The sequence below is a fragment of the Athene noctua genome, chromosome 1 (genome assembly GCF_965140245.1).
Source record: "Athene noctua chromosome 1, bAthNoc1.hap1.1, whole genome shotgun sequence".
In the NCBI taxonomy this organism is placed as follows: Eukaryota; Metazoa; Chordata; class Aves; order Strigiformes; family Strigidae; genus Athene; species Athene noctua.
In genome coordinates, this window is record NC_134037.1 from 241,792,969 (window position 1) to 241,817,593 (window position 24,625).

Genomic DNA, 24,625 nt, shown 5'->3' on the forward strand with positions numbered 1-24,625 from the left:
GGATGATATTTAGGGCTATAGTAGTGGTCATGAGAAGAAACATAAAATACTGGGAATTCTAAGGTCACTATCACAGGGACAAATAACAAGAATTTCAAGTAGAAGATGGAGTCTCATCAGCTGGAAATAACAGCATAAAGAATGGTGCTTACTCAATCATAGGATGACTAAGAACTATATCTATGGTACAGCTCTGAATAAAACAAATACAACCTTAGGCTGTAGGAAAGAGAGAAGAGGGAAGTTTTAAATGCCTTATGGAAAGCCCAAGAGAGAACTCACATGGAATTGCACACAGTTTGGTCACACATGTTTTGGGGATATCAGTTCTGACACAGGGAATATATAGTCTATACCACTGGAGGGGTGCCATCTAAGTACACATTTGCTTCTGCCTAAGGAAAGAAAAGTAAAGCTGAAAAATCATAGCTTTGTATAAATACATGAAGGAAGAGAACACTAGGAGAGGGAAAAGTACTTCAAGGTCAAAAAGTGTATTTATATAAGAATAAAAGTATGTGAACTTGGACATACCTACCTAAGTCTTCTAGTCATGAAAGGTTCTGAAACAATCCTCTAGTAGGAACAGAGGAAAAGATAATGACTTTTAAGATGAAATTTGATCATTTTAGGGAAGAGGCTATAGGATTTGGTTGTTGGCAACAGGAATAGACTGGATTTGATAACCCAGGATGAACTTTGCTAGCCTTATGTTTCCATCCATGCAATAATGCTTGTCTATGCATTGTCACCAATGTATTGTTACACATCTTCATCATAGTCCACACCCAAAATGTGAGTGTGCCTCTGCCACACTGCTTTGCATGGAGCTCTGTCCCAGCAGATCTGATTCACACTGCCCTTCGAGGCAGAAAGGAGAGGTCTGTGGATAAGACAGAGACCAACAGGGCCTGGGAAAACCTGTGCTGTTAGTTAAAAAACACCTTACATGTGAGTTGTATCTTTGTTTCCTTATTGGAAACAGAAAATACAGGCAAGTCCCACAAAGAGAGGTGTTCCTTCTTATGTATACCATTATAACAGGGATAAGAAGAACAAGGCTGTTAAAATTACAGAAAAAAATCCGAATAGTAGCACACAACACGGAGCTTAACAGGGTATGTTTTACAAGGTACTGAGTCCTCCAACAGTTATTGACTCCAGTGGAAACACAGTGTAGTTAGCACCTCACAGGGCAAATCTCCTGGGTAATTAAAGCTCAAGGAGGGCATCTATATTTTCTTAGATGTCCCAGGGGAGTTGCTTAGTCTATAAACAACCTATTCTAAAGGTAAAGAGGCATCATGGGCAGTAATTTTTTTTTCCCACAGTGACAGAATCAATGCTTTCCTCTATGATGGGCATAATACAATTTCTATTTACTGTCCAAGCAATTCCAATATTTTACATCTATCTGAACTAAACTGAGAAAGATAGGGTTTAATAAGCCATTTGTTATAATTTACTAAGGTCTTCAAATGGATGACATTATTCTTTTTAACTCCATAATGGTCTTTACATACCAGTGCAAATACTCTTTTATATAGAGGATAAACAAATCATCAGGGTTCTAAACATATATTCTAACAAATATAAGCAGTTTTGGGTTCTTATCCATTACTATTTGAGATTTTCCTATTTTATGGAGGTTGGCTACTCTTCCTAGGAGAGACGTAGTGCTTTCCCTGGATCTTCACAGTGTTGGTCTGCAAAGGGTTGGCAAATGTGAAGATGGAGATCCATGGAGGAAGACAGGAGAATTAAAAGCAGAGGCAAAGTCTTTGGAAAGTTCTGTGAGATAAAGGTAGTTACGCTCTACTATGTGTGTCACTGAGCAGGAGAATCCTTAAGTGAACTGCATATTATTCATCCTTTACGAAACACTGAAAATGTTTGCTGAGAGGCATAGCATGCAAAGTATGTCAAACTAATATTTAACTTAAGCTGAATAGAAAACAGTTTGAGGGCAAGAGCAGCTAAAGACAGTACAGGGAACCTCAAGGGACACAAATTTGTTTGCAAGAGGACTGCCAGCTCTGGGAATAAGTTGATAGGACAGAATCAGTGATTATGGCAACAAACACAGGAAACTAGGAGAAAGCTGAAGGAGACAGTGGTTCGAAGTGAGGACCAAGAACGCTGAAGACAACACCATAGGGATGTGGAGAGATACAATGGGATACACACATAGGGATGTGGAGAGAAGGCTGAGGTGGGGCATGTCACAAGTTGAAAAACTGCATCACCTGGTAAAGAAACCAAAGCATGAATTCAAAGAAGAGATGAAACAGAGGAGAAAGGAAAAATCGTTCTAAAGATGGTGTTTCAGAGGTCAAAGGGCTATGCAGTGGAAAAGGGAGAACAAGGAACAGGAGACTGCAGAAATGAGGAAATAAGGAGAGACATGAAGGTCACATTCAGATGAGCTGGTGCATAACCATAACTGCTGTGATGTCTCAACTCTAGAGGGTGACGGACAAGTCAGGCTATCGGCAACTGCCGCCTCCTGGCATTCTCTGTGGTCAACAGCGAGAGGCGATTGTGACACTGACATTAAGCGCCTCCGAAGGATGATGTGAGGAGAAGCCTGGTTGGTGGCATTCAGTGAGGGACAGGGTTTTGTCTAAGGTGGTGCCAAGGTAGGGTAGAACAAAGCTATTCCAGTAATACATTTTGAACAGAAGGCTCAGAAGATGAGTGAGTGGCATGCCACAAATTATCATTCGTGACAAAGATGGGAGAGTAAGGAAGGGAGAAGGGACATCCAGCACTGCCTATGTGATTACTGCAACTTATTTCTCTACACGTACTCTTTTCAAACACTGCTACTCGCCTGCAGGTGATCTTAATCAGAATTTTGACATCTACAAGAGAGAAGCCAAGTATACTATCAGAATTGCAGACAACTGGGGAGACTGAATTTATTTTTCAGTAAGCCAAGCATGGGCCTCAAAGCCTGAAATCCATTGATAAAGGTATTACTGGTATTGTTAATTTTTCAGTTTTGCAAGCAGTGTAATTTGGAAACAGTCTCAACTAGTCCTAAATGTGCTTTCAAGTTTGCTTATTGAAAGTGCTAATCACATTGTATTTCTGTGAATGCCTGAAACCAATGAAGATGAGTGCTGCTGTCAAAGGAGGTGATTTCATCTTCCTTTCTCCTGGTCACTTGTTTTGTCCCTGTTTCTTTCCTTATGGTCACACAAGGGTTTGGGCAGTGAATCACATTGGGGTTAAAACTAAACCAGGGAGAAAGTGGTGAATTTGGGGAGAGACAACCTCCCTAGTGCAGGGCCAGCTTCCCCAGGCCAAATGCATTTATGTTGTTTGTGTGGCAGCCTCCACACTCTGCTACCAGTTGGGAGAAGAGTCCTGTCACAAGCCTCTGAACGCTTAATCTTGTCAGACTAAAACCCACAGTGGCCCAAGGAAATGAGAAAAGTAAATACATTCACTATTACATTTCATCTTCCTTGCTGGAGGTGCATTACAAATTTTCTCTGATGCAGCTCTGATGTTAGTAACATAGTTTTCCACACTGGTCTTTAGACATACACATGTAATATATTATTTTCTAGGTTTGGTCTGTTATTCTCATTTTTACCTAACTTTAAAAAAAAACCAAACAACAAACTCAAGCCTCAGAAAATGTAATATAGTGATTTGGGGACTTCTGAAGACATGAGCAGTTAGTCATGGGTTTCAGCTAAATGATTCAGCTAGAGTTGAAGCTCATGCCCAATGTCCCAAGAGTGGCAATTTCCCTTGGATTTACAGCAAGGTTTCACATTTTGTGTATTATTCAGTACCATGAGGTTTTAATGATCCTCAGGCAACTTATATAGAAGCAAACATTTTTTAATATAGTTTTTCAATTACACAGTTACACTATTGTATATCTGGATGAATAGAATGTTTACTCTAGAATTTAACAAATTAACACGGACTACACGCTCTCTGTTTCTCAAGTGAGAGAGCCCAGCCAGCTGACTTAATTTTTAATTTATTTCTCATATGAAAAGAATGTGAGGATCTAAACACAATTCCTTCAGACTTTTGTTATTTCTGCTAGTGTAGCCTTACATTTATTTTTATGTCAGTACCTTGTAAGGCCATGGATTAAAATGCACCAGAGAACAATATTTTATTGCTATGTTTTCTAGTTCTTGGTGTGTGGAACGGTACAAAGTAAGCATTTGCAGTGAATTCCAAATTAACTAGCTCTTGCTGAAAAGGAATTCATGTTTCCTGATATGAAAAATCGTTTATACACCAAGATCACAAGGAACTAAAACAAATGCATGTTTTCACTGAACTCCTCACCTGCCCTCTACCCAGGAATACATCCCCTGCAGGGCTATTTCTAAATTCCAGACCTCTGAGTTTGGAATTAAATCAACTTAAATCAACTTTGCAGAGAAATGTTCCGTTCTTCTCCCCACAAACAGGGAATCTCCTGTCTTCCACTTCTGAGTTATTCTGGTTCAAAGCCAATGACAACTTCAAGCTGCTGTATTTTGAGGCCAAGCAGAGGAAGGGACAAGTGCTGACATCCTGCGACAGCAATGTCAGTGGCAAAAAATTCCAGTGGCTTCACATGGACCAAGGTTTCTCCTATTGGGAAGATTCCCAGTGCTCTGCTGAGAGGAATAGCACATACTCATATTAATGAGAATCCAATCTATCAGTTGTGAGCTTGGGATGTTTTTACACAAAGAAAACCTAACTCAGATGATTTTTAGAACTCATTTTAAAAAATGCATCATTTATATTAATTTCTCTGTCTCCAGCATCTGTGTAGTTAGAGCTGGATTTAAGAAGAATTCATAATAAACAGTTTTCAAATAATTGTATTAAAAAACCCACTACCTTTTGAAACTATTTCTCTAATGTGTGAGAAGTGATTGTGGGAAGCAGCATTTGAATAATATCTCAGGGCTAAGAGCAAGGCCAGGGAATTCCAGGAGATTTCAGCTAAAAATTTTAGAGTTCATTTCTGAAACCAGAGAGCTCAGACCTGAAGGGGAGGTAAGCAAAAGACAGGCTGTGTTTTGGGTACCTGATTCAAAAGCATAGCTACATGCTTTTGGATGGCTGTGAGGACAGAGAAAGAATATCAAGTGGATATACTGTCCACTTGAAAGGATAGCAAAAATAAATGTCAAAGTCATTGAAACAAAATAATTACCATGTGGATATGTCTTTGAGTCATGGCCCATTTAATCCAGATTTTGAATCTAGCAGTGGTTATTGCCAGAAACTTCAGAAGAAGGTGCAAGAAGCCCTTCATTAGACAGTGTGATGAAAAGCTGTACTGCATGGAGTTCTCATCTTAGCATCTATGTGAAAAAGGCTTCTGACCTTAAAATAGGTGTATCCCCTCTAACATCTTTTGCATCACCAAATGTTATACATCCAGATATTGTTGCCAATGGATCTCTGCAGAATTTAAGGGCAAAGGGATGATTCAATCTAATAACATGATTTTTGTATCACAGGACATTATAATTTATGCAGTTACTGTTCTGTAACTGTATTTGATGAAAGCATCCCCTCTACAAAGGCATCCAGCCCTGAACTGCAGACATGAAGATGTGGAGCTACTTCCTCATCTCACAGTGATTTGTTCTAATAACTGATCTTCTCTACTGCTAAAAGTCTATGCTTCCTTCACATGTTGAAAGTGCAAAGCTCCTGCTTGCAGCTAGTGGTTTCTGCTAAACCTTCCCCTGCTGGAGGAATGAGCCTGTTGGCACACGTCAGTACCTTCTTACAGTGATTCTTCTGCTCTGGACTCAAGCCCCTTTGTCCTTCTTTACAAAGAAAATCAATTGTGCTCTGCAGTCTCTCACAGCAAAGGATTTTTCCAGCCCCCACAGTTGCCTATTCTCTTCTCTGTTTCCTCTCCACTTTTTCATTGTTTCCTGAAGAACTGTGGGCACCAATGCTAAATGTCATATTCTAGTACCAGTCTCCCCAGTGCTGAATGTGCAGGAGTTTTCATCCGCTTACTTCTACTTGCTATGTCTCTGCTTATTCACCCAAAGATCTTGACAGTTTTTCATAACACATGTTCACAGTAGGAGCTCAAATTGTTCTGCTCTGACACGAGACACTAATTACTCTTCGAGTTACTCCTTTCTAGCTGACACCTAGACCACAGTTCTGCAGGCATGACCTATATTCTGCATTTACATTTATTCATTAACATCTAGTTGCACTGCAACACATTTTGTTTGAAAGGTCCCAGTTCACTTCATGATCCAAATCACTCCGTACTATTGTCAGATGCAAATACCCTCTCTGAGCCAGGCTCTCCATGTGGTTATTATCAGTCAGTTATGGGATGGTGGGGGAGAATGGGTGAAGTCTTGGGCTTTGCTTTGCATAGAGGCAAGTCAGGGTTGCACTGAAAGACAGCTGCATCAGAGCTGGTTCGAGCCTAGCTTTGCTGCAACCATCTCTCATGAAAAATGAATCAGTGGGAATGTGAGCACGATGGTTTTGTATGCTCAAAAGTGTAGGCAGCTCGCAGTCCACAAATCAAATACATGGCTACCTAGCTGCTAAAATCTGTAACCGCAATCCACATGGAATGCAATGGGGATATGAAATTGCACCTGCAAATTTGAAGATCAAATCGGAACTTCACTAATAAAGTGTTTCTTTTCTGTCAGCATGTTTATAGAAGAGGTTTTTGCAGATGTGGCACACAGTCTTGAAAGGCTTAAGGTGGGAATTGTAGTCTTAGTCTATCTGTATTTTCAAGCCTTGTTTTGAACTGAAGCAACCTCACATTTTCCAGTAATCAACAGGGAAAGTTCCACTATATTGCTACAAAATCCCTCTTGTGCATCAGCTCAGAATGCATCTGCTGATGGATCTACACAAGAAGACTTATGATATTTACACTCTCACACCCTGGGACTGCAGCAATAATTTTGGAGAGACAGAGTTACATCAGCAGAACTTTCTAGTTTAGGAATATGCAGTGGTGAGGGAACACAGTAAATAATTTTCTGAAGTCTATCTGCAAATGACATTTAAAAATGTCTTTGGGGCAGGGGAGAGAAGACGGAGCACTTTTTTAACAAGCCTAAAACTCAGTAACTTCTAGTACTTCATTTTAACTAAAGGTAGGTGAAATACTGTTTTATGTGCAACGCAAGATATTCCAAGACTATGGGAAAGAAGCTCAAACAGCATCTACACAAATATATGGCATATATTCAACTGTCCCATGCTTATTTCTAAATTAATGAAACCTTTTTCTTTTGCACCATGGATTCCACTGGAAATGCAGAGAGCCATGGACAACATCCAGTCCCTTCTGAAGATTTACCTCCTACTTTCCAGGATGAAATAACTCTGCAGGTAATTACATCTATCAAACATCTCTCTCCCTAGCCTGCAAGTTACCTGTGGGTTCTCATTGTTGCAGCATGCTCAGAGTGCCTCTCCAGAGGGCTGGGGGGCTTTGCCTCCTGCCTGAAGTCCTGCCTTGGAGCTCATCTCCTGGCTGGAGTTAAATGTGGGACAGCTTAAAGCAGGCAGCTCAATGTTACTCAAGGTTTTTCAAGAATCTCCAAAAGCCATTTCCAGGAATACAACCAACGTCAGCTGCTGAAGGGATCACTACTTACTTACTTAACAGTCTTGTGGTCAGACCAATCTCCTGTGCTAAGGCTTGGCCTGAGCAAGGTGACTGTGCCAGGTACAGGAAATGTCCCATGTGCCAGGTGACACAGTACTCCAGATTAAGGGAAAAAATAGTTTTCTCTACGCTTGGGGAAGCTGAGTCCCTGCATGGAACAGAAGAGTCATGGGACCAAAAGGAGTCTCCTACAGTATGCAGCCAAGTGCCCAGGGCATCAAGACTCAGATGTATAAAGGCGTCTCAAGCACAGCCCCAGAAAAAGGCCAAGTTCAGGTACCTCTCTGGTAAGTGGTGATGGTGAACCTCAGTCCTCTCCAGCCAGCACACTGGAGGTGCCAGGGCTCCTTGTATGATCTGCAGGCAGACACCATCCATATGTCCCCCAAGGGGAAGCATCCCTTTGGGTCTGCCCATTGACTGCAGACCAAACGTGGGTACTCTGTGAGAGGCCAGACCCCCTTCATCTGACACCTACACTGTGCCCATTGCTGCTGGACTGAGCCCTGCACTGAGCCCCTTGCCCCAACTGACACAGGAGGCCTGTTGCAGAGCAGAGAAGAGCCCTCCAGTTTGCTTTCTAACATCTATTCATCGCTAACTCAAAGGTAAGAAACACTTCATTAAGAACTAAGTTTTGCTCACATCATATTAAGATTTCTGGGACTATTCAACCTACTGCTATATGTCTCTCTCTCTGTGTCTATAGAAGTATCTGAGTCTTTCCTTTACAACACTTTGTGATTGTCTCCTGTTAGCTTAATGGACAAGATGTTGATGTTTATATTTGTGATAAATGTATACAATTTCACCTTTATTTCAGCCTCTTTGCTTTAATATATACAATAACACAATATGCTCTTTTTTTATGTCTCTCCAAACAGAATTCTCTGCAATATATATACCAAGGTCCCTTTTATCAGCGTTCTAAGCAATAAAAAAGAGGAAAAAATGTAGCTTATTTTTCCCCACAAATGAAATCAGAGATAGTAAGAATTGCTGTGCAGCCTGTTTGCCTCGGAGCCCAGTGGTGCTGCCGAGGACACATACTTCTGCTCATTTCTGCAACAGCCCAGAGACATGTGCTGCACTTCAGGAAACACCGCCAAGGGCAGGTGGGACAAACTTGTGTGGGATGTAAAATATTTATCACACTCATTTGGGGTAAATGAACGTGAACAGTCCCTTTGCAGAAGGGAAATTACTCACTGGGCTCTCTTCTGCAGCTTATACAGAGCTGTGTACACACAACCATTCCTGGCTCTGCACCTCCTGATGTACGTGGTTTTACTTTGACTTCTTGCCTGACCTCAGTATTGCACTTAGGTGATGCACTGGCAGGACACCACACTGTCTAGTCCTTCTCCAGTGTCCCTGTGACCCTATCAGTGATACCAGACCCTGTGATGTTCCAGCCCTATCCCCATACACTTGCTGAAAACGTGTCTTCCCAGAGGATAACTGAGACAGAATGGACTGTAGATGTGTGCTTGCGTGCATGCAGGTGTGTGTATCTGTGTGCAGGTACACAGACACATAACTATTTTTCCATATAAATCCCCAAATAAATTAGACATATATTAATCTCCAAGACTCAGTCACTTTGACTCCCCAGTTTTAATTGGGCTATTGCCTATTTGGATCCTAAGCGCTGCAGGACTGGAACATCATCTTTATACCATCTGCAAAATATCTAGCATTTTGCTGGGATAACCGTGAAATAACGAAAATGTTAATGCCCTAAGTTCTAATGAGATTTTTATATAGAGGTCAAATATTATCTAAAAGGAATACATTGTCAGCCAAGTGCTTTCTGTTTTTAACACACCCAATGCAATCCAGACAATATCTTTTTGTTCCTTTTTGATGTAATTCAATGAAACGCAACAAGCTAATGTTACTTAAACAGATTTTGTTGCACTGGCAAATCAGAAGATCAAAACTGACTTTTCTAAGGCTAGCCTTTATGATTTGTGATGGCTAAGACCAAATCAAGGCAATTATACATCAGGCCTGCTATTTCTGCAATTAAAAAACTGTCACATAGCTGGTTTGATGGACATTTAGCATTGCCAGATGTTTGTTATGGATAATAAATCATTCCCTTTACTAGTCTGCAGAAGCAGTAAGATCCATTAAAAAAACTTAACTTCTATTACACTGATCATTATTGCCATTATTATTATGATGCCTATATACGTCATTATTGGACATATCTATATTAATGGACCACGCCACTTTGCCCTGGCAGTAATGCAGAACCACAAAACAAAAGTATTACTGCCAGAGGTCTAAAAATACAAGCAAGGAGAAGGTAGGGGAGGCCATGGGTGTGTATCTGAGGGCAGGAAAGCCACTGGGATGCTATGACAGGTGTCTACAGGTGAGGCTGCAGCAATGGACGGAGCTATCAGGTGATGCCTGAAGTTGGCCACATGGGTAAGAGGGACACGGATCTGCCAGAGGGATGGGTTACTGCAAAGTGTCAACAAACTCGGTGGTCATTGCTTCTTCTGGGGGGGTGACATGGTATTTGCTCTCTCTCTAGGTTCAGTGTGACCTCCCTTAGAATTTTATTAAAATATTTGGTCTTGAAATTACTTCTGAAGATTATCTGTGAATCAGGGCATGGCCTCCCATTTTCCAGCAACTTTATAGACTGACATTTGGTCTCATCATACACTGCAATAGAAGTGAATTCTTCTGAATATGTGAATAAAACAAGAGCTATGCTGAAAGGTTTGTCTCTGAAGGGAGGCTTTTTGATTCCCAAAGGGAGGATGAGATTCCCCCCACCTGGACAGGCCAAGGCTTGTCTACCCCACTGCTGACAAGAGATACAGATTTTTTATTTGCTTCTTATTAGGGAAAACTTTGTCCAGCCTCATCAAATTCTCTGAAAGGTATCTATAAAATTTCATTTCTTAAATATTTCTGTTCTCTCATGGAAGTAGACAAATTCTTCAATTTCTGGTGTGATTAACACTTTCATATATGAACCTTGCACCTACTGATCTACAATGAATTGTGAAGTCTTTGTTCTGTCACTTTCTTACTAGAAATCTTGATAGAGTATCTATGGAGAGCAACCATAGAACCAAAGAAAGAAAATTTAAAACATAATGATGATTGATGGGAGGAAATTGCCTTTGCAGTATGTATCCAGCAGTAGCTGGACATCTGTGGGCCCTTTATGAGTCAGGAGCTGCCTGATTGCAAGCACTTTGTGAGAAAGGCACAGGCTTCTCATCCCTTCAACTATTCAGGAAAGGTAATTTAGAAATATCTAATATTACAGCTCCTCTTCAGGCAATTTTGAAAATTAAAATTGTTAATTCAGAGACAATAAATTTATTAATTCAGAGAAAAGCATGCCTACTTCCCAGTCAGTTCACAATCATTTCCATTTATCTGGTGAATAGAGTCTGATGTTATAAATGGACTCAAAGCACTTAATAGTTCCACAAATACTCCACCACAGGTATAACCACAGCAGACACACAAGGTCTATGAAAGCGCTGTTCCAGACTGCCTATACCAAGAACACAACATTCACATGTTTAAACCAAATGCTGCTAATACATTTCTGGCACAAAGTACTGATCTGAAGAGTGTCAAAGGCTCTGAGTTCTAGAATCGTTATTCACTATTGTTGTTTCACAGAAAAATGCAGGCAACTTGAATCCAATATATACCCTTTCGAACATTTTGGTATTGATAGATTGAAGCTATGGCTCTAACAAACCCTGCCCAGATCCAAAATGGATTTCCTTGGATGAACGATGTGATACTTTCAGGGGTTTTGCCTGAAACATAACCCCAGTAAGCATGAACACCACTGGACCACTGATGGGGCCAGAGCTGAGCGATTGTGGTGCTAAGAACAATAGAGATCCTCATGTTGTCCATAGGCCTGGAGAAAACACATAATATTGCTCCCAAGCTCCCTGTTCTGGAAACGAAGGCCAAACCTAACAAGAGGTTGGAAAGTGAACAGTTACTCAGCAACTCACAGTGCCTGTGTAACCTGAGAATGGCAAAACCAGTGTTTCTTGCAAAGAGCAAGATCCTTAACTAAAAATAGATCCTCCAGATTAAAGTGGAAAAGAAATTCTGAATCTTTGAAATTTTGTCTGACTGTGAAAGAGGTATTTAAAATGCATGGGATTTAAAAGGGACACATTTCCACCCCCTCCTTTGCTGAACCTAAAGAACGGCATGAAAACATTGTGATTCATGTTTTGCTCCGTCCCCTGCATGAGCTAAGGCTGTAATACCACTGGAGCCTATTACTCATCACTGCTTTTCACACAGCCCTCAGTTTGCATTGCCAAATACCTCAAGCCCACCAGATGCCAAATATTACCCTGCTTGGAGGCTGCTATCATCACAGGAGCCACTCCTGACCCTCATTCTGCTTTTTTCCTCTGAAAGCAGTATAAAATCATGGCTGTCAAAGTAGTTGCTTACATGGAGATCAATAATATAAACAAAAGGAGAAAATAAATTCACCTTTACTTGATACTTGGCACACAGTCTTAATGTATTTTTGAGGACAACATGTAAATAAAGAAATCTTTATTTTTTAATGAGCATTTAAAACCTTTTCAAGAGAAGCATTAGAATGCCTGGGGCTATTTCTTTTTTATCTTGAAATTTGAAATATTTATGTGTAAATAACAAAATTATTCTCCAACCAAGGGATACAAATGTACCCTAATTGGGGTGTTGTTTCAAAACAAGGACATGTAACTACCCCCCAGGGAAGCATGTTCTTCCACCCCCAAAACCAAAATTTGCACTATTAGTCACAGCAGTGGCTGTGAGAAAGCCACTGAGGACAGGAGAAGAAGCCAAGAGGTGCCCTGCACTTTCTTCATTCTGTCCTGCATGAACTGCAGCAGAGGAGGCCATGCTGTTTAGGAGTAGTGCAGGGTATCTGCAGAAGTCTAACATTTGCTGCCAGTTTGGCTGCAAAGCTGCTGAGAGACCCATGAACCCATCTCTGAAGTGCTGGCAGCAGTGTGCCACAGCCAGCCATGCCAGGCAAAGCCAGGCAGTGCCCACTCCACCTGCACAGAGGGGTCCAGCCAGGGCTTGTCCTCTGACACTGCAAAGGAAACAGAAGCTACAGGGAGAGAATCAAAATCTCTACCAGCATTTCACAAGTAGAGTCCTTCGAGCACTCTTTTTTATTCCTTTTCCACTGTGCAGTCCCCCAGTGGCCAGTTGCTGGATGAAGATAATTAGCTCTTAATTAACACCAGTTTTATATATGTATATGTGTGCATATATATGGGGATTTTTTTCACTTGTTCTACTTTTAAATCCTACCCAACTGAAAACATATACAGTTAGCATGTTTGAGGCATCCCCTCTTGACACAGAAGGAAGAAGCAGCCTTTTACTAAGCAATTAATTCTTCACCTACTATTTTCCCAGCTATGCTCCCACCTGAATTTGCTCAAATATCAGCCTTTAGCATTTCCCCTTAATACTCTTCTGCAGATCATTTGTGCCTTCAGGATTTCAGTCAGGGAGAGGAGTTTACTGCTGTTCCCTTTCTGTCTCTCCAAATGCCATTGTTCCTGTTGCCCACTGCCTGTTTCCCCAGGGGTGAGTTACTCCCACTCCTCACCCCTCAGGACAGGGTCTGAAAAAAACATTGTATTAGAGACAGGGTTGGTCCAGCAAGTTTCTGCCTCCTGTTTTGATTACTTTCCTGGTTCTTCTCTCTTCCTCAGCCATATGGCCATAGGTGACAAGCCTGAAGCAAGGGACCCAGTCAGACCCAGGAGAAGGGGGTGCACCTCAGAGGCAGAGGTTAACTAACTGCCCCTTTTGGAGTGAGGAAGGAGCTTGGGCAAGTGAGTCCATATTGCAGAGGAAATCCTGCCGTGGAACCTGCACTATCCAGGAGCACACATCTAAAACGTATGGAGTGGGAAACTGCACCAGCCAGCCCCGCTCCCACCTCACACAGTGCCTGCCCCAGGAGCCCTCAGCGGAGCATTTCTCTCTGATTTCTCACAATACCCAATATCCCCCATCATCATCTCCACGCCAGCCAGCTCACACCCTCATGCCACTTTGAAGGGTGTGTGACTGCATCCAAAAACCAGCAGCAGCACAGTGAAGGGGTGCAGCACCCAGGTGGATCGATATTCACACAGTGGAGTGGGTCTGTCATACAGCCGCAGAACAGGTCACAGCACAGCACTCCCCCTCTGACCAGTGAGTAGGCATGTCAGTACTCATTTCTGAATTTGCTTATCTCTTCATTCATTATGTAGCCCAAGGCCTTATTTATTATCGCTGCTGTTATCTGCACTGATAGCAGTACTGATGATTTACTTCACAGGCTGTTCTTTTGTCATCTCACCCCGAGTGCATCACCAATACTAATTATTTTACTCCAGGGCGCCCTCATGTGATGGCAGTTCCCTGGTGTCCCCATCAGGGCATTGAGGCACAGGGAAATGAAAAACATCCCTTAGATCCTGTGCTAGGTGAGAGGCGGGTTTTGCTGGCAGATCTGAAGGGTGCAGTGCAGTGAGTGTCTGGCTCTGCAGTCACAGCAGCAGAGCACTGAGAGGTGCTGTGCAAGTGGAAAATGAGGGGAACACTCTGGCACAGAGGTGGAGAGCTTGGATGAAATGATCTTCCTATAGGCCCTGTATAGCATCCTCTGGTAACATCCAGTTACCCAGAGGATGAGGAAGGGAAAAATATTCAGCTGCTTTAAGGTTTCTATTCCTACAGCACCTTACCTTATCACTGCCTGTCTTTTAGCATCCACAGCAAATAAGCAGGGGGCCTGCAGAAGGCAATTTCCTTCAGTTCACAAACCCTGAGCCATTCCTTGGGCAGATCGACCATGTGTGAGTGTCCTGTGGGTCCCATAGCAGCTGCATTATAAAGCCTTCATTGTAACACTTGCAAGAAAAGGAGCATCACTTGATTCTTACTGTTCTATTTTACTGTAACAAGTAGCCCCAATACCATATCTTGTGCTTTTCTACTTAAAAAGCAGTTTAGAAAGCCCTAAATGATGGCAAAGTTTTTCTAATTTTTTCCTCCGAAGTAACAAAGTCTTTTGTTTGTCTCGCAATAAAATGTTTTTGATTCATATCCCTAAACTGTCAGGGTTTGATGACTCCAAAATTGATTTTTTCCAGGATACAGGATGAAACAATTGAGTTTTTCTGACTGCTCTGGACTCCAGCAGGAGCAAAGAAAAAACTGAACTTGCTAAATACAAGAAATCTGGCCAAGCTGTAATAATGATGAGCAGAAGAGGAGTGGCGCTTTTCTAGAGACTGTTCTTGGGCCAAATCCTAACATGTTTTGCAAATGTTGGGAAAGTAGTACCCCTGAAAACCAGAAGGTCAGTCTTTCTGATGTGTGCTGGATTCTTACCATTGTGCCACCACCAGGCACAAACAATATATATATTTCTCCTAAACTCATTCTCAGAGACAGTTGTGAAAATAAACCATTTTCAGCTCAGCCTGAGGTAAGCACTTGAAATGTTAGCCCAAATTACTGTTTTGGAGGCAATGGTGGGAAGTGTCAAGCAACTTATAACCAGTCCAACCAATTCTGCCTCTAACACAAGAGGTCATTAATATTTGGACAATGTAGTTATATGGCACTGGGTGGCATATTTTCCAGTCACAGGACAGAAACATTACTCTGAAAAATACACACAAGCACATACATATCTCAATTATTTGAATGGGGAAAAGGTTTTCCTTGCCCATCCTAGATTTTGCAGGATGCTGCTATGTGTGTTTACTTGTCTGGAAGGTGTGTATTGTATACCCACCCCACACTCAGGTGTGGAGACAAACACACACATTGGTGTCACACTAGGGACACATCTTTCCCAATGTTGGTAGACACTAAGTGCTGGGATGTCATCAAGTACTGTGGTGCTGTTCCAACTCTTGTTCAGGGCATCTGAGTGGTTCCCCCATTCCCAGCTGATCCAGTTGTGGCCCCATACTGGGACTTCTGAACATTTTTCCTCCTGTGATGAAGACCGCAGCATGAGGCCATGCCACAAGTCTGGAAACCCCTCCATGCCCATGCAGAGTACAGGACAGGGTAGCCTAGCATAACCCTCTCTTACCTGCTCCCACCCTTGGGGTCTGCAGCCCAGAAGGGATCCCTTCCCCTCATATGCACTGTATATCTGGAGTCCTAATTTGAAATTTCAGAGGCAGAACTTGTTTAACCGGACTCCACTTTTCAGCTGTTCGGGCATGCTGTATTTCCAGAAAGGCATTAGCCCAAAGTCCAGGGCCCCAGGGCACTTTGGCCACGACAGTCCTCAGCACAAACACATCTGCTCTGAGTGTACTAGAGGTACGAAAGTGGATTTTTTTTTCTCCCTGTTCATATCCAGAAGGGTTTATCCTCCAGAATTTGTCACTTTGGGCTACTGTCCTTTAGATGGCACTGTTACCACTTCAAGGAAGGACTGCTGTAGGCCACTTTGCTGAACAGGTCTGAAACTGGGCCAGGACTGTCATTATTACTGGGCTAGCAAGCCAGACCAGGTCAGGAGTGACCCAAGTAAGGGGGAGCCGTTCGTGATATTTGCTTTAAAAAGTCTTCAGGGCATGCTCTTCAAAGTAGCACTCCAGCTCCCACCAGTCAGTTGTTCACTTTGGAGTACCCTTCACAGCACAAGGGTTGCATTGACATGATGAACATCCAACAGCTAAGGGCAAACTCAGTCTGCTCCTTTTCAGAACAAGTTTGAAGTGGTTCCCAAAGTCAACAGGAGTCATGCATGTATATCTGAGGGCCTTAAGTAATTAATCTGCTAATTAAATAATAATTAGAAGCCATGCTGTCCACAGGCACTACGATCATTACTTTTCATACCTAACTAAATGCTTATGTCAGAACCACTGCTTTAGATTTTTTTGTCCACTGCCTCAGTCATCACCTGCTTGGATTGTCTAGGCTTTTTCCCAAGATAGCAAATTGGTTTAGCTGTCATTTAATGGGTCTGTATTAAGTACTGCTACATGTTGTGCACTCCTTGATGCCTATTAAATGAATCTTTCCTATTGAGAGAATTTTCAGCCAAGAAAGAGAGATGATCGCAGGATAAAATTCAGCAGTGGTCTGGAATAGACAGAAAACAATTCCAACAAAACCTAAAGAAAATGGTCATGAACCTTAAAGTGGCTACAGCAGGTGCATAAATTTAGAAAGCACTCAAAGAAACTGCTGGTGTGGGTCAACACTCTTTACTACATATTGACATTCTCTTTTTTCAGCTAAACGCATCTGTTGGACAACTTGCATTGGTGGTTTCCCTAGCTCTGGAGAGGGAACAGAAACAGTGTGGGGAAGACAAGAGACCTTTTAAGACTCAGTCCAGTCCTTGCTGCCTGGGAGTACATTTTCCAACTGAATTCAGCTCCAATTAAGAGAAAAATCCATGTTCTGGACATTATTTACATATAGTATCAGGTGAGAGAGAGAGACATACTAAAATTAGGCTATGGGTGACTATCAGCACAAAGAGGCTCTCTAGCACCAAAGTAGGATTTGGCCCTCTGCTGAGCAGGGTAGAACTGCCAGTTGGTCAAATCAACCCCAAACGTCTCTGGAATAAGGCCCCACCTTGTTCCTGAACGAGTATTATGCCCTTGCCAAACTACAGTTCTACTCAGACCTCAACCATTTTGCCTGTGGGCGTCTCAGAAACAAACACACACAATTATTATTATTTTTATAATGGGAAAAGTTTCTTTTTCCATGCTGCCCTAACTCAAAGCCAGTCAATGCAATTTTGCTCAAGCTTTCAAACAATAATGCCATCTCAGAAAATGTCCACAGATTATATTTTTGAATGACACTTAAAAACTTGGAAGTCTGTGTCTATGTTACAAGACAGACTGCCCAATTACGCAATTGCTTGAGGAGTCCCAGATCATCCCATTACATGCAGGCTCTCAGCTCGAGCATTGAATTTAAAAGTGCAGCAGCCTTAGGCCTCACTGGAGGCCTCAGTCAAGACGGGCAAGTACCTCAGTCAGAAATTCAGAGCTTGTTGCTGTAAATTGTCTTCTGGAAGTGCTCACCTTCTTCCATTCACTAAAAATGGAGCCTGAAGCAACCATACTCCTAATGTAGGTGCCACATCTGAGTGCGTTATGGATAACAGTTGGGCTCATGCTGACTGTGCAGCTTGTCACCCAGGGAAGCCAGGGGTGTCTTTGCCTGGGAGGGGTCCATGTTACACAGCTCCCAGCAGCAAGCAGCAGGACACAAGTGTCTTGTGCTGCACTGAATGGTGATGTACAGATGTATCTATACTCCAGGGCGACCAGACAAGCCCAGAAGGGACTGACACTCAGGCTGAACACAGGTAGTGAGTGTGGCAGGTGCACCCGCCCAGTGAGAGCAGAGCTTCTTGGCTGCTGTAGTGCAGCATCTCGGGGCTGCCTTTGTTCTCAGGGCCTCGTGGTAATTGGGGCCCTTGGCCAACGGGAGCTGCTATTGACCACAGGCCAGATTGGGCCTGGGTATAAATGGAGTCCCCTGGGAGCCATTCTGAGCTCGTCCCCTGGGGGAACATGCATAGATCAAGGACTCTCCCCTGGGGTCAGGACGCTGCCCAAGGAAACTCCTCGAGGGGCCTTGGGTCGGGACGCTGCCCTGAGCAGGTCCTCGAGGTTGAGAGCCCTCACTTGTCAGGTGAGTGATGAAGCGTTTGGGGTTGCCGTTAAACCCCAGGGAGTGGGGCTTTGCTCTGCGTTCTGGGTTGCATTAAACCCTATAGAGTTCTTTGTTATGTGTTCTGGGTTGCCGTTTAAACCCTAGAAAGCTGTTCTGTTCTCCTCTCACAGACATTCGAACCTGTAATTTATGGAGAGTTAGTTAACTGTGTTAATAATAATTGAATTTTATTTTTGGTGGTTGGTTGTTTATTTGAGAGCATCCTTAACAGTGAGTCCGGTGGTGGATCTGAAAAAAATCTACATCTATTCCTGCCCAAGCCTAAAGGCACTTAAATTCCACAGGTATATGATTTTTTACCTCCAAGACCTCCAGGCACTCAGAGGAGAACTACTGCAAACCCCCAGTTGGACTGATAGTGCAGAGGAGCTAGAAACATAAGGCACAGATATGCCTGGCGAGGACTTGGAGAGAACTCTTGTTAAATAAAGTCCCCTGAGGTGTTCAATTTAGGAGGCATTCTAAGGAGGCATTCTAAGGACACATCTAACATGCACAAAAAGGATGAGAGTCTTCTCAAAGCTCAGCTGCAGCAGCTGTTCTCATTTAAAACATATGCAGAGGAGATCAAGGAGATATGCCCAAGCTTCCAGAATTCCTTCAGCAAACTGTGAATGAGGCATGAGATGAAAAATCTCTCCCCAGTGAACAACACATAGACAAAGCTGAGCAGACACTGCTCTGCCCTTTTTTGTTTCCCTCTGCTTTAATTAAGGATACTCCGCAGTCAGCTCCAAAAAAAAAAGAAAAAAAAAAAAGGCTTTCACAAATGCCCATCAAACCCAGAAATGTCAAGATGGAAAAAAAATAAAGGGGGAAAGTATTTAAAATATTTAGTACTTTTTACAAATTCCCTGTTTTTTCAGTTCAGTGAAGCTCCCCCCTGGCAAGATCAGCTCTTACTTAGGGAAGAGTGTGAACTACGGTATTTGTTCAAAGGTAATCTTTCCCACTAATATAAAAAAAACCCTGAATAAAGTACTTCAGAATTTGTAAAGACTGTTTTGAATCTGTGGGGTTTTTTTTGTTTTGTTTTCTCTCTCCCATTTAATTCTGAAAGTTTATTCTTGTCTCTTCCAAAAGTAGGCAAACAGGCAATCAAGGATACTATCCAGACCTTGGGTCCTAATGCTGGTGATCGTCTGCCTGTTTTACAGAGTAGTTGGGACACCAGCTCAACCTGGGATGGTACAAAATACATGGGCATCAGGGAAACCGGGTCTGGACCTCAGAGCCCAGCCAGATTTCCCAGATCACTAAATGGCTTTTTGAAACAAGCAGTACCTACAAGTCCTTCATGGTACTGTGCTGTAGTAGTCTTTTAAACTTTACTAATTTTGTCTTTGGTTTAGTGAATAAATAAGCTTCTTGAATTATTGACATTTTCTTTATGGTCTCTATGTCTGCTGAATGTAATCTAAATACTGAGACAATATTATAACATCTTCAGGAATTGGTACCTCTGTAACAGGGACCACTCTACCTGTCTGTGGTGAACAGGAACAGTAGATAAGTACTGTGAGAAAGCAAATCTTTTTCTTCACCCACTCCTTTGGTTCACTAAATCACATGGATTTTTTTTGCATTTGTTTGCAAGTATCAGTATCTCAGTTACACTTTCCATTCCAGCTGTAGTGGTCAGGGACTGGGACCTCTAAGTTTCTTTATCTGCTTCACTCCTAAAAACATCCTGAAACCTTACATACCAGTGACAAATGATTCAGTCACTATTCTTCCTCCCTCAAGTTCCTGAACTTTGATTTTCAAATACATAGCCTCAAATAATAATTCCCTTCTCATAATAACTGTTGTAAAGAAATTACATGCTTTGTTCCCAAGAACAAAATTTCAGCGACTGTGGAATAAATTTGATTAAGTTACTGGTGTAAAGGCAAAGTATCTTTTCAGGGGTAAAGAGTACCCATTGCACTTACCTGCCTGAAAAAGTGTTGTGTTGTTATAGCAAAGACATCAAAGCCACAGCTGGCCCTTTTAAGCTCATCTCGAATATTGCTTAATTGCTGGGACTGCTCATCACACTTTTCCTTCAGTCTCTGAACAAACTGCTTTTCAGTGTCTCGACTTTCTCCTGGTTTGGGGGAGAATCCATTCTTTGGGGTGGTTGGTCTTTGCTTGGGATGTCCTACAAAGGAGGGAAGAAAAGACCATCATGGTCATTTACTTTATATGTATGGACATGACCTTCATGTGTTTCTAAGGCCTTTGGGACTCAGCCCTATAAAAGAAAAAAAAAAAGTCTGTAGCATTCATACAGACCTGTAATGACATTCAAAAAAGAAGCAAGAGAACAGTGAAATGTGTTTCCCTAGGGGCCAAAGCTCAAAGATTTGTAACAGTCATCTCACCTCAGGCTCTGAGCCTGAAGGTCTGCTATGACTTGAGGAGAGCTCTCCTAAGAGTGTCTTACTGAGAAATGAAGTCATTAGAGGAAGGGTTCATCTCACCTGTGTTAGACAACTACAAGAACAGAGATCTGTATCTTGATGTGTGATGCTGAACACTCCTGAATGGCAGTCAGAGAAATGGGCACTTCCAGGTTTAGAGTCACCTTATCTTATTGTGGATGTGGAAAACAGTTGGGTGACATTTACACTGTACGCACTATTTCTTTGGCCATCTGAACCTTAAGTTTGGTGACTTATCCTTCCCTGAATGCAAACAGTATGGGTTCTGTGCTATTGGGATATCACAATCTCTTTTTATCAACAATACTCCAGTCTACCTTGCCAGTTCCTCTTGCTCTCCACTTTATAACACTTCTAAAGTTGCAGCACAAAACAGATATGTCTAGAAATGCCACCAGATACCGTGTAATGCTGACTGCTTACAGTTCTGCAAGGCTGCTCTCTCTGCACCATTCGTCACCCCAGAATCACTGTTATGGTTTGCCTGCAGAAATAGGTCCAGACAGACTCTGGCTCCTCTGATGTGCTCCAAGCGGACTTGAAGCAAGCCTGATCCTGTATAAAGATGTGAAACCACTAGTGTATCTTGTCTTTAGGATATCAGCTCAAATACAGTGTCATTCACATGAATGGCACAGGAACAAAAGCTTACTCATGATAAGCCGCTCCAGGGAAGCGAGACTTTAATCCTAAATTCATATCCTGCTTGAGTTAACTATCCGTTTCCCTGGATATACTCAGTTACGAGAATGAAACAAGAATGGGTAGTGTTCTGGTAGTGTACATTTGCTCAAGCCACTGCTTAGATTATCTGTTTTGTCTTTACTTATTTAGCTTTCTGAGAACTCTCCTCTGCAAAAATTTGTGATCAGCTGGACAACACCTTTGCACTGCTTACTGATTGTTTTTGCTACCCTCGGTATCTCCCCAACTGATGCTTTTTAGCTTGTTCCTGAATACTGGTCAGGAATCTCTGGTTCTCTTCCTCGACTCCTCCCACTAATCTCAAACTTTTAGCCTAGGAGCTACAGTCAGTAAGAAAGAGGGAGAAAATTGAGTCAGACACCTCGTTCCCATGTGTTGCTAGAGATGGCAGACATGAGTCTGGATACAGATGAAAAATTAACATTTCTGTGTTAGCAGAAAGGGTTGGGTGTGCAAGAGTCTGAAAAAAATGATCTAGTTTTATAGTCCTGTAGTATACAATTCCTGAAAAATAATACAGAAACAATGTCTCCAACCAGTCCTCAGCAGTGAATGTAACAGGGGATGGTATTCTGCCATAGATACTACCTATCTCCTTCCTAAAAACTAGAAGAATACTTTCACAGAGATGTATATGAGTTTGAGCCTATTGGTGAAGTAAAGCATTGTTCCAGAGGCAATTTTGGCAGATGTGCTTTAGATATTTTAGATCTTTAAGACTGTGGCCTGGATGTGCAAATGATCTTTAGGGCAATTTTACTAAATCAGGCAGGGAATTAGTATGGCTTTGCCAGAGCAATACTCCAGGAATGTATTTCTACTTTTTCAGATCCCCAACTTGTGTGGAGCCACTAGGAACATATCTTCCAACTTGCTCGACAACGTTCTGGCTCCAGGCTAAGCTTACAGGGAGCTAGCTCCAGCAGAGATGATCCCTCATGTCTCCAAGTATCTCATGCTGCAGCTGCAGAGAGCCACAAGTGCAAAACAGCCTTATGACTTGCATTTGCGAAGAGGAATACCAGGTTTTGCAACATGTCAAGACTAACTTCATGATGTTGCAAGACCTAAATAATACAATATGGGATGTTAGAAAAGACTCTCTGTCATTAAGAGTTCAACCAACTTATCTATTGCCCTCCATCCATTTTCATGTCAGTTAAGGCCTGTACACCTTTTTGTGCAGGAATGATATTTTCTTACAGCTTCTTTCATTCATTTAAATGGGCTCTTAACTGGGCAGTAGGTATTATCACAAAATAAGAAATTCATAAAAGCAACAGCCATAAATATATGTCTTCTTAGTTTAAAAATCTCGAGTTGTTTAGACAGCACAGTGATGTTACAACAGAAGGCACAGGGACAAGTGTAGGGGGAAGCCCTTGAAATCAGTTTACTTTTAATTAAAGCAGAAAACCATCAGGTTGTTTTATTTTATATCTTTCTACCTTTCCTGTTCACTGGAATATTTGAAGTGCATGTCTCTGTGTTGTCCTTGTCAGTATTATAAGCTGTCCTTGTGAATTAAACTGTGCTATTCTCCTCAGGGATAAATCTGAATTTCTCGGCTCATTTGGGTCTGAAAAGCAGCTTACTAGGCTTATTCTGCCATTGATGTCTCTCTTCTGTTGGTTTGCACAAAACAGGGTATATATTAATGATGCCGGCCCTGAACCTGTTTTTTGCTGATGGTGGGACCAGTGGGGCAGACCCACTGTATGCTGAAATCACTGAACCTCTTTGATCCACTTCAAAACTCCCAGGTCTTTTTTATCTACCTGTTTGAACTAAGGAGACACAACAAGTTTATACTCATAATTAACTGAGTCCATGAGGATTTAGATGAGGAATGCAATTTATTTGCCTTTTAACTGTCCAATTTCTGACCTTTTGGTAAGGAAAGTGAGAAAATTACTCTGAGAGGATTGGTAACAAGCAATGTGTAGAGTGACAGATGTCAGAAACAGATGGCACCATCCTTCAGTGGGGTGGAAGGAAAGTACCTGCATCTATGTACACCTGCTCCTATACACAGATTTCAGGAATGGTATTGGATCAACAGATGAAACTGAGATCCCTACAAGACTCTGCATCTTAAAACTCCCTTGCAAGTCTTCAGGGGGACTGATCCTAATTCTAAAGATCACATTCAAGGCTGAAAATAAAATTGTACAACAGTCAAACCCCAACACTGATTAAAAGGAACTGCATGTGAGGAGGCCAAGTAACAGAGGGAAAACAACATAGAAAGGGAACTTGGAAATTTTAGAACCTCTTCCATGGCCAACATGTAGCTGTGGTGGAGTTACCTGGGGGTCATGTGCTTTCCTATCACAAAGTGCAAATGCCACACCAGTTTGTGATCCTTATGGAGGAAAAGAGGTGGTACTGCCCTTTAGCTGCAGCTACATTCACTGTTTATCCTTTTAAATGGCTGCTTTTATTATTTTGTGAAATTGTTAAATAGGTGTAAAATAGCCTTGTTACTGCTGTTGTTATTTCAAAGAATGCTAAAGGCTATTCTAAAAAAATAAATGAAGATGAGTTTTATTTTCCTATTTCATTCTTACAGTGGTAAACAATTCTAGGTTGTCATAATTTCAGACAACCAATCTTAAGAAATCCTACATCAGTCTGATAGAGACAAGGTAGTTACTCAACCTCTCATGAAAATGAAGAAAACTTTGAGGCCTCATGAATTGGATATGTCAAAAATTTAAGCCTTGAAAATCATTGTCACCCATGGAAATTAAGGCCTCCTTAAGACAATACAAATGCACAGTACAAATATGCCTGTGTTTCATTTTGCTTTCTAATTCCAGTGAAAGCCCATCAGCTGTGCTGTAACATGCTGCTACAGCCACAATGAGTGCTGGTATTTAAATTGGAGTCCCACTGTTACAAATGCTAGTGAGGTGATGGTCTGGCACTCCCGGCAAGAAATTTGTCTTTGAATCTCTCTTGGTGATCTCACTAGGTGCAAAATAGCCTGAATACTAAATGATTCAGAGGACAGTGTTAAGTTCATCTTTTTACCCTACTATCTTAGTAAGGAGAAGCATTCTGAGTCCTGCTG

The 24,625-nt window shown here is 41.9% G+C and overlaps 1 protein-coding gene across 1 annotated transcript in view; it reads right to left on the reverse strand.

Annotated features, from left to right (window-relative positions):
* Nucleotides 1–24,625, reverse strand: part of MTUS2 (microtubule associated scaffold protein 2) — a 320,319-nt gene that overhangs the window by 45,040 nt on the left and 250,654 nt on the right. The window contains exon 9 of the mRNA XM_074901374.1: nucleotides 20,353–20,561. Coding sequence (XP_074757475.1) covers nucleotides 20,353–20,561 — 209 coding nt within the window. The remainder of the gene's footprint in view (nucleotides 1–20,352; nucleotides 20,562–24,625) is intronic.